General features: G+C 29.9%; 1 protein-coding gene across 1 annotated transcript; it reads left to right on the top strand.

Annotated features, from left to right (window-relative positions):
* Positions 1-7,028: 7,028 nt before the first annotated feature.
* LOC137933535 (uncharacterized) lies at positions 7,029-9,987 on the top strand. The gene is made up of 5 exons (XM_068777495.1): positions 7,029-7,168; positions 7,305-7,474; positions 8,115-8,257; positions 8,657-8,838; positions 9,579-9,987. The coding sequence occupies exons 1-5, from the start codon at positions 7,053-7,055 to the stop codon at positions 9,985-9,987; spliced, it is 1,020 nt and encodes a 339-aa protein (XP_068633596.1). The 5' UTR covers positions 7,029-7,052.
* Positions 9,988-11,963: the final 1,976 nt, after the last annotated feature.

The following is an 11,963-nucleotide window of genomic DNA, read 5'->3' as shown; positions in this document are numbered from 1 at the left end:
ATTAAATAATAATAACGGAACACATATACTAAAAGGCGATTTAAAATTTTAACAAATACAATATATACAATATTTTAATCCACATATTATTGTGATTGACTACACAGATTCTTAAAAGTATAAATGCGAATCGTCATACAATTTTTACGTAACGTACGTAAACTTATATAACTTTTTTTATAGCATGTGTCAAATACAAGGTTCACCCCTTTCGGGGATCGCTTGTATAACACCAAACGAAAGTATATTCATTCACACCAAACGATTTATACATTTAGACCTTTAAAGCTTTTATAATAATCAATCACGTATATTTACGTCACGTAGTCGCCAAGCCTAATTACATAAGAGAGCCTAGAGCCTAGCTACAATAAATCTTATTTCATGTTAAATCTAAATTATTACATAATTTTAACCGTTAATCTTTTAAATATTATATTATATTTTATATTCACCTAAAGTTTAATATATACAATATTTTAATCCACATATTATTTAAACCTACCGACTTCCTATCAACATAGAAAAAAATTGTAAAAATAATACTATTGTTAAAATAATAATGTTTAGCGAGTCTTAAAATGATTAATTGTTACATTTATTTACAAAATGTATCTTTAATGTGATAATTTACAAAAATGAAAAACGGTAGTATCAGATTCTCTCTAGAGATCACCGAATATTGTGCGTGCTCGTATAAGGTAGCGGTTTTGTCTGTGATGAAAAGCTTGAAATGATCGAATCGATTTAATATTCTCTTTTATAAAATTTTCAGTACTATGTAACGCTGCACGCCTGTCCAAATTGTTATTTCAGATGTTATTCATTTTACGAGACAAGCTGTGCCTAGTCTAGTGATTGGTAACAGCGGGTTTTATTGTAATTTCAGATGTTATGGAAATAAAAAAATATTAACGTATAGTGCTAACAATTTTACTGAACGAATATTAAATCCTTCGCCACTAGGAAAACACAAAGCCAGTGAATCTTTAGGAGATTCATTCATATATCTCCTAAAGATCTCTTACGTAAGATATATAGGTCAAAAGTAATCAATTTATGATATGGTCTAGTATTCAAGGGGCGTGGCTAGGCTGATTTTTTGACTGAGTCACTGTTGCCTTACTGACATTTACTGATTCCGCGGGCTTAAGGAGTCAGGGTGCAGAGGGCACATAGCCTAGACTTCGTTTTAGGTAGCATTCCATTGGCTCCTTCGGACTCAGCTGTGCTACATATTATCATTACTGAATTGGGGTAAACTGGGTGATGTCAAGTCATTGTTTTCTTTAATAGACTATGGTAAATTATTATTTTTATTTTCTCTTAGTGCATTCGCACCGAATATTTATTACCAATATAACTTATTTTTCGTAATATTTATTTTTATTTTATCATACCTGCCATTCCAGTTAACACCATGACATTCCTCATCCAAGATCCCTTATGATCGTTACGGCATTTATCTGTCATTTTTTTCGAACTTTACAAGAGTATGATCTTTTTCTTCTTAGACGTCTTTACGATTAATGGTTCCGGGAGGTCCGCATAAAGCTTTACTTTTTTATTTATTTAATTTCATTACATTTCTTTTGTCGTTTCTCATAACGCTTCTATTACTAAACGGGTTAAAGCTCTTCTCGCGGACTAATTTAGTTTTGTGGTGGTTAAGGGAATATTATTTGAATGTTGTTGTTTGTTTTACTTACCCCTCTTCCGTCTCGCCGCAAATAACCTAAGGCGCGGCACAGCGGTTTAGGTAGCACTATAATTTAGTTTTACACAACGCAGCAGACAGCGTTATTTTGAAATGTTTGGATTTCTCCAATATTTCAACAAATAATAAAGGCAGTTGAAATACGTAATTTATGGAATGACGTAAGGTAGAAATAATTTCTGCTGACAGATAAATCCATTAGTTAAAATCTCACTACTAATTACGTAAGTCCATACGTTAAGTTAAAAATATTTATGAACATTATTATTTTTTTATTCATTTAACGGACATGACAATTAATCTTTTAAAACAGTTTTACAGTACCCAGCGATAAATGTTGCATATCGACTTTTGAAAAGAGACAAACTGCTAAATTTAATTTCTTCGTAGAGCACTATCTCTGTCCCACGCTACCTATGTTTTGTCAGTCTTTGTATTTCGTGCGACAGAGATAACGATCTACGAAGCCGAAATTAGCTGATTGTCTCTTTCCATAAGTCGATGTGCAATATCTATAGCCGAGTACAGTACATTTTATAATTATTAATATAAATTATTAAGTCCATAGTAATGTTGACATTATTAATGGCTATACTAAAGAATAAATATTACAATGTACTATATATGACAATGAAATAACTGAGATAAAGTGATGTAATATATTTTTGCAGACAAGGACAGACTATCCCAGTGTTTATGGTAATATTTATCCATCAATTAAGCACCGTAATCATCTAGTCGTTGCACTATATCATAGACAAAATAGGAAACCAAAGCGGTATGTAATACGTAATTAAAGGTTGTTGTACTTGTATTCTTTGTATGAAAATATAAAAATGCACTAAGCGACAACAAAAATATCTACAAGAATATTTTGTCGTATTATGAAGAATACCTTTTTTGCCTGATATTATGGTACGTTGCAGTGGCCAGTTTCCTTAACGCCATAAAAAAGTGAATGACTATACAAATTCTTAAAAGTATAAATGCGAATTTAATATCGTCATACAATTTTTACGTAATGTACGTAAACTTATATAACTTTTTTTATAACATATGACTAATACAAGGTTCACCCCTTTCGGGGATCGCTTGTGTAACACCAAACGCAAGTATATTCATTCACACCAAACGATTTATACATTTAGACCTTTAAAGCTTTTATAATAATCAATCACGTATATTTACGTCACGTAGTCGCCAAGAATAATTACATAAGAGAGCTATAATAAATCTTATTTCATGTTAAATCTAAATTATTAGATAATTTTACCCGTTATTCTGCGAAAATCAAAGAACGCATATTATGTTTTATAGTCACCCAAAGTTATTACTTGCTAAATTATTATGGAAGTGACTTCAATAAGTTTTAAATATATTTATAATAGCAACTATTTTCGGAGTTTCTAACTGGCGGAAGTGTTGGCCATTTTTTCGCTACAAAAACGCTATCCATAATAAGCCAACGCTTAAGGCAGACACTGACTTAACAGCGATGTGTGAAATTAATTGAAATAAATAATTGACGACTATAAAACATTTATTTGTTTATTTAAACTTTTTTTACGCCATAGATGATAAATAAAATAAAAAAGAAACAATACAGAGGTACAAGAGTAGTTCTTATCGCTCGTGGACAATTACATTCATAATAATAAAATAGAAAATTGTGTGTATTTAACAAAGATCATTTGGACTTTAAAGTTATGAAGTTGAGACCAAGGAGCGGAAGAAAGTGTAGCGTATGACGTCTACCCGCAACGTGGACAAAAGAAGTTATTGAGGTTGTCGAAGAAGTTTGAAGTAGGTTGCTGTTCACCGGCATATAATATTGTTAATTTATGAAGGACGACCTGCTGAAATGATTATTTCAAAAAGTTGTGATAAACCTAGACAACCCCTACGTAATTTCTATAATTTTTTCCGTTTTTTCTATACTATTGTGTTAATTACAGGTATGTTGTTTAAATGAATAGCTTTATACATTAATTCATTGTAGTGTTAATTGAATAAATTATTACATCGTCACTATTCGACCCCGGTCTTGACCTCTATCATTATTCAATTATTCTTTAATAAAAAACACTTGAACCTTTGAGTTTTATTTATACCGAAACTTGATTGTTTGATAATAATTTAACATCAATATTGAAGATAGTTTTAAAGCTTTCATAATTTGTTACTAGAAGACAAAAACAAGTCTTCTGTGTACGTCTAGAAAGGAATATCTACCTCGGAATTCTATGAGAGAGGTCTCTGTCTAGCAGCGTTCCTCGGCTGATATTATGATGATACCTGCAGAGTAATTACTTGGTATTTCTTGATAATTTTAGAGTCACTTTATCATTTACAGTAATCACTGTAAATGATAAAGTGACTCTAAAATTGTAATGTGTAATTCAAGAGAAGAATGCTAAAAAAAGACAACTTGGGGAAAATTAAGGTTTATATAAGATTGCTATATTGATATCACATAATAATACACATAGAGTAAGTCGGTAGACGAATTATATTATACGGACACATTTCGCTAATCAGCTGGGTTATATGAAGTGACTGAGCAGTACAAATTGCAGCTGAGGCCTTAAGATTCTGGAGTAGAGATCACGACAAGATCAGCGTAAGATGTCCATACTCAAGGTGAATTGTCGATATTAATAAAGTCGTCAGAAATTTATTTAACATGTAATGATAGTAATGACATCCTACGCCTATAGCTACGATGATTTCGTACCCAGATTTGAGAAAAGCATACAAGAAACTCAAACAGGTTTTTTTCTTTTTTATTACTTGTTTCGTCAGAATATAGTCTGCGCTAAAAAAAAGCCACTAGGCTTACAGATTTACCATAATAGCAACTAACACGAATGAAGGATAAGCTATAATAGTCCATTCTGTTTGTTTGCTACTCTATTGGGTGCTAAATCTTTTGTGAAGATAGCTCTATTAAATAGCAGATTTCTATATAGCAATCTGCTATATAATAGAGCTACGTGTGGAATAGATATATATTAATATTTTCTTTTTGACACCGAGATGAAAATCATTGTCGGATTAAAATATTTAAAAGAGTATTAACAGAGATCGTTCAATGATAATAAATTTTGAATATATTAAATAGTTATTACCAAGTCTATTCTAAAGCAGAACATTTTATTGGCTTTCAGCAATTTGAACATTCAGACTAATTATTTTCTTATCAAGTCACACGAGTGTAGCAATGACGAACTATCTCTGAGAAAAAGTTAATAAATTTAAAAGCTAAGACATGCATTCAATAATAATAAATCATACAATCTAACAAGATATAACATCAAAGGCACAATATCAAATTCAGCCTGAAATAGTTGTAAAATAATAATTAATGTTACGTTATACTAAGTGTATATGCGATGTTTCAATAGTCATCGAAATTTAATTTAAACTGTAAAGCTCTACAATCTATTCGACTATATCGTACGCCCGGACCCACAGAAACTGGAAATGCCATTTAGGCAGCAATGCGAAAAAAACCTTACTATAGGCTTTAAAAAAGAAAAACACAGACTTTACGCCAGCATACATTCTTTGCAGGTAAAACAGTAGTTACATATAACTAAATATTGAATAGCTTAACACAATATATATCAATTATACATGTATTTATAATCATATTCAAAAATACCTACATGTAATTTGAAGACTTCAATCTCAAAGCAATGTTTTTAAAACAGCATTTTAAATGAGACCTTGAATGAATTAAAACACATATTCAATCGATTTCACTTTTTGAAACAATTTTTTTTACATTCGCACACGCACAATAGATTGCACACATGCGTAGTTTAATATAAAATCATATTTAATAGTTTTATTTTAGAATTAAAAAATAACGTGACTTCCTTAACAGACATATTTTAGAATGTGTCCCTTAAAATATATTTTAAACATTTTCAATAAATATTGTAGGTGATAAAATTTGTAGAAAATAACTTAAGAATACGATGAATTTATATAATCATTTTCTTGGGATATCTTCAATAAATAAAAATCATAGCCTTTCCTAATATTAAGAGATAATTCACTAATTATGCAAATAATTCTAGCCATTCTATTTCGTCAAAAATGCCTTTACCCTCAGTAGAAGTCACTATCGTTTCTAATATATTAAGTTTTAATGATTGCATTATTTTATCATGTACATATTAATTACGGTACAAGATATCATTTATTGTATACGTAAGAATTCTGTTGAACATAAAACATGTCGTTAAAATGAATTATGTGTTAACTGAGATACCACTGTATATATTTCCAGTTTATCTCACCTGTTACTTGAAAGTCAGTTATCATTGTACATAATTTGTAGGTACTACAACACAACAGTAAGACATACTGTGTTTTTTAATGTTTTTCTGAAAAATTAAATTTTAAAGAAAATAAAATTAAAGTTTGTTAAAGCTGTTTCTACACGACATTATTCTTTAGCAAGTTTTTTATTAATATTGAGTTATGTATCTAACTACAATGTGTTAGTAACAATTTACATATTAAAATTTTATTTGAAATAAGGTGGAATTTTATAACAATATTATTATTAAACTAAATATGAAAAATATGTACGGTTAATAATGGATATTTTAATCTGTCACTTCTTTGGTTCCTTATACTATCTAACTTAAACCAGTCGTTAAGGGTGCAATTTCGTAAAATGTAATTGTAGCTGACCTCCACTCTGCGAAAGTAATTAGCTACTAATTTCAAATCTTTAGGCCTTATGGTTCCCGAAATATCGTGACGAGTTATTGTATAGATCTATTTGAGAGATTAAGTCATCTTTATAAGAAAATATAAAAGAGATAATAAAATTTTCCGTTGCCGTTTTAATGTCATCGACCATGACATTCATTTTTGATTTCGCGATTTCAACATGTTATTTTTTTTCACTTGTCACCTATAATTTTTTAAAACTTGACTCAGCAATCGTTCATTTTAAGTAATTTACAGTTTTTTTTCACTTTTGTCTGAGATGTATTTGTTGTATGGATTTGAGTTTAGTGAATTTTATTCAATGGGTCTATTTTATTATTACTTTTAGCAGTGATAGATTCGGTTCATTTATTGGTGACCAACTAACTACTATAAATGGTAACGAAAATGTAGACTATGGATTTTTTTTATTTAGTGCTATTAAATGCACTTTTGAAAAATTCATTGATTGTAGACCGTTCATCTTATAAGAAAAAATACCTGGTAATACCAAAATGCATATGTCAAAACAAATAGTTTCGTTAATAGTGATATTTTGAATATTTGAGCATTTTTGTTATTCACTCAATTATAATAAACTTACAAAATGAATGAAGATTCTGTTCAAAATGTAAGGGAAACGACTCGAGAATTATTAAAATTGAACCGGCGATTTTATAGAAATGAAATGAGTGATGTACAACGCTCTATACAAAATATAAGGTAGTATTTCTTCAACAAGCAAAGCTTTTATTACCATTATATTTATTACTTAGCCAACAACAATATTGCAGTAAATAATATATTTAGGAAAAGTTACAATTCAACTGGTGAAACACATAATTTTTTTTCTTTGCAGTATATCACCAAACAATGTTCTAGAAGTCGTTCAAAAATTGAAATCAAAATGCCATATATCTGTCTCAGACCTTAATACACTCAAGAATGGTTTGATGCAGGATCAAAAGAATATTGAAGTTGTTTTAGGAAGTCATGGAACAATGCGTGGTTTAGTTAGGGAATTATCAGGTAAAAAATCTTCTGAACACCATCACAGCCATGTACCATAACTATTTTGTCTTTAGTAATTAAAAAGTATATTGCTATTGTGTTTAGGTTAGATCTATGCCTAGTAAATGCACAAAATTATTTTTATGGGCAACAAACTGTTCAATTTCGAAAAAATCTCTTTTAATAATTACTTATTAATTATTCGCAATCATCTGTCCACTAGGTAATTTAAAGTTAAATAATTATATTAGGTCTATTAGCAGACAGTTATAGTAGTATATAAATTTGCTTTTTTATACAATTGCCTAAGCAACTTTATTAATCTGATGAAATGTCTAATATTACCCTTCACATACATAAGGATTTTAGATTGAGGTTCTTCAGTGCTCTGCTCTATATTTGTGAATGATAAAAAGAAACTTGTAGTAGCATCCATGAGTTTGTTAATGACTTTATAAACTATGCAGCTCAATTAGCATAGCCATAGCCACAGATTTTCATTTTCAACTACCAAACTGAAATGACATATACCTTCATTTAGATATGCAAGCATCATCCCTGAAAGATACTAGCCATGGTAAACCATGTCAAGGCATTGCTTCTTTGTGTAAAAGTGAGAGATTTGTTGTAATAAAAACTGTTAAATAATTTATTCCAGGGCATGATGTAAAGAAACAATGTGCATCAGCTGGGTGTTGTTGTAATCTGGCTCTAGGAGATTCAAGAGCCTGCAATGTTGTTGCAAAAACAGCAGGTCCATACCTCATCGCAGCTCTTGATAATTTAACTACTGAATTAGCTGTGAGTTTTTTTTATCTCTATTGTGCAAGTTAATACAAGAAAAATGAAATTTGTTACTTATTTAATATTTTGGAAAAACATACAGATAATATAATAATAAGAAAATGGATATAGGAAGACCGTTCATTTTCACATATAAAAGTTTAAAGTTAGGTTCTTTTTATTATAAATATGTCTCTTATCTACATGTTTTTCAAAAATCTCAATACTGACTTTCCAATCATTATATGAAATTAAAATAGAAAACCTGGCATATAATCTATGACTATAGTAGAAAGAGTATTTTCTATTACACTCTGATTCCCTATACCCAAGGCTAAACAGATATCTAAAATTTTTTATCTAAAATTAGTTTTCATGCAATTTCCTTTTTTTAACATAACTGTGTATATTCTCCAGATGACATGTGCATGGGCACTGGGTAATCTTGCTGGTTCGGGGCCAAAAGTTTGTGATGTACTGGTAGCACAAGGGGCTCTTACTAAGCTTTGCGACTTGCTGTTCATGAATAATGAAGACATACAAGATGCTGCTGTCTATGCTCTCTTGCATTTTGCTTTTCAAATGGAAGATGATTTCAGGTACTACTATTCATTGTAAGGTTTCATATTGCTTATATACCTGTAACTATTTACAATAAAATGCTCTGTATTGCTTCTTAATTGTCATGATGTAATAAATTTAGAAAAATATCAGCAACTTTAAAAAAATATGTTAATAGATCAGTTGGTGAATGAATTTTTCTAGCTCCTGTGTCAAGGAAAGTTGTTAGAATAGTTATAAAAAAATTGGTTGTTTATTGAAGGCTCTTCTCATCAGATTGTATTTTAGTTGAATAACTCCATTATAGGGGAGCTCAATTAAATACATTACTATAAAACTAGGCTCTTTGGCAATCTTTCACACAATAAATATAAATAGTAAAGACTGGCCAATAATAAGAATAATTGAATATGAAATTAAGGCTAAGCACTCTCTCCTGTCTGAAGAAATATAAATAGCTAATAAGGTTATTAGTGACTAGTTAGTACTTTTGTGATGAGATATATTGGATTGTAGATAAGAAAAAAAATGATAAACAGATAATGGTTTGCTTTGTCTTTTTATTGTTATCAATTAGATAAAAAAATTATTTATAAATAAATTTTCAATGTGGAACATTGGATAAAGAAAAGATTATTAATCAGAAAATTTCTCTTACAATATGACACTTGTGAAACAATCTTTCTAAAGTCTGTTGATTTCATTAAATTTTAATCAATCTTTAATCAAATTATAGACATGTTTTTAATATTAACTAACTAATCTTTAAATATTTCAGGTCTGAACAAATCAATAAAGTGCTGTCAGCTTTATCAAAAATTGAACCCAATCTGCCATCTTGTCAACTGTCATTTGTCCTGTCCTGCCATGCAGACTTCAAAGACAATATGCCAGAAGAATTAGTGCACAAAATGTTGGCAGCTCTGGACACAGCTGCTAGAAATCACTTAAAAAAATGTGACCATAACAACAACTGTGAACTATTGTATGTGATAAGAACTTTAGCCAATGTCGATGAACAATTTTACCAAGATATTTTAATTTTTTTTGTACAAAATAATATGTCTAGTCTATGGGAGATACTGAAAACTGATAATGGTTTAATTAATGAGTCTTTGTTATGGTTGTTAGGTAATCTGTACAAATCTTGTAGTGATAACATATTTTTTTGTGAATTTTTGAAATAAACATTTTTACTTTGTTTCAATATGTAGATTACTAGAACCTTTTATACCATGAATATTTACTAATTAAAAATTTTTAATCCTTAAATGCATAATGATGAAAAACTGCAGCAATATACCACTTAAATGGCATAAGTAGCAGTAAATGCATAGTGTTGTATATCGGCAACATAGTTTTTTTTTAATAGTTATAAAAAATATATGTTTTTTTTTCTGTTTTTCCCAGCATTGTAGTGTACTTATCTGCAAGATATATATATTTTTAATGTTGTTGCAAAGCAACATCTAGTTCGTTGTATACTATTTCCTTGTTAACAAGGTGACTGCCAAATAGATTCTGCACAAAGTAATTATTTCCAAACGCTAGGTGGAATCTTAAAAATTCGTTTAGAATAAATTCGTAAAAAGATAATGTATGAACATCTGGTTACAATTGTATTCAATAAGCAAATTACATTTGATTAAAAAATTTAGGCTATGGGGTGATAAAATAATGGTTTTGTAGTGCATTATTTGTATTGAAACTTTAATATAGATGCTTAACAAATGGCTGCTATCTTTTGGTTTCTGATTTTAACCTGATCGTCCTAATAAATTGAGTTTAGGGAAGATCGCGTAGTTGAGCCAGTTTTTCTTAGAAATACGTTTACCGCTGTCTGCTGAGAAAAATCTTACTAGGGAATTTCTATACATAACGAGAATAATTTGAGTTGTTTTTGTTAAAAAAAGCATATTTTAATTAAAGTTATTTTAGGTCAGCCAAATCAATTTACAAAAATAGCGGCTTTGAGAACTTCATACAACGCCCTCGACAGAGGTCGATATACAATGCTGCAGTCTCTATAGTAAAATGAAGATTAAAATTTAAAACAAATTTTTTTGTTTGTTTTCTCGGGGTATCCTTTCTCATGTTATAATCCCACACAATTTGTTTTAGGGTTGTTTACTATAAATTACTAACTATTTTTTGTCAAGAACCTATTTAAAGTGATTCGTGATGGAATGTGATCTGGGGCTCTACCTATAACATGGCTGTATGTCCCCGAGGTGTGTACGGAGCTGCAACGGCGACAACTATAACTCCGGTGTCACGAACTCTCATCAGCTTACCATGCAGTAGCATGTCATGTTGATGTGCGATCAACGCAGTAGTACTATAGGGAGTTTTCTTTCGAATAGATTTACTAGTAAGATTACTGGGAATCTTAATCCCAGAAAATATAGTTTTAATTTGTGAACCTAATAATTTTGTTGATATGAAAGCCGTTCAATATATTAGGGGGGCCGGAAAGTAATGTCGTTTCCGCCGACATATTTTGCAGAAAAACCGATTGGTTTTCCCCGCTTCTGCATTTAAAATTTGTATTATATTTGTCTACTAGATGGCAAAAGTTGTTAATAACGAAGGTGAATATATTGTTGATTAGAAATAAAAACTTGTTAAAAATGTATTCGAGTGAATTTAACTTAAGAAAGCGACATTACTTTCCGGTCCCCCAATATATGTATGCACCGAACAAATTTATATCGTTCTTGATGAATTTTGATTTAGCAGAATAATAAAACATGTGCTGGATATCTTGTCATTTATCAGAAAAGAAATTGTTTTGAAATTAATTGGTAAAATCAATATTATTTGAGTTCGGTAAAACGTCTGATGTAAATAAATAAAAAGACAACGAGGTTAAGTATTACTGTTGAACGGTTATCAGTACTATAAATTAAAGTGGTGAAAACCACATCACATTTATTGACGTGCCATTCTGATGCCCAAAACGAGACAAATATGAAGTTGGACGACTGTAAAAAACCATTAAATTGGTCTAACATTAAACGAAGTCTTGCTTTTACTAAATCTGTTGGGAAGGAAACTATTGGGATTAGGCGGATTTATTTTGTGCTTATTGATAAAGTTCTCATTTGTATTTAACTTAATAGAATGTAGTAAAATGTTAGTCTTAATAAATATATTCATGTCA

The sequence above is a fragment of the Battus philenor genome, unplaced genomic scaffold (assembly GCF_028537555.1).
Source record: "Battus philenor isolate CCGP_79_NKW_IND1 unplaced genomic scaffold, ilBatPhil1.0.hap1 SCAF_13, whole genome shotgun sequence".
NCBI classification, from domain to species: domain Eukaryota; kingdom Metazoa; phylum Arthropoda; class Insecta; order Lepidoptera; family Papilionidae; genus Battus; species Battus philenor.
This window is presented reverse-complemented; position numbering and strand designations above follow the sequence as displayed.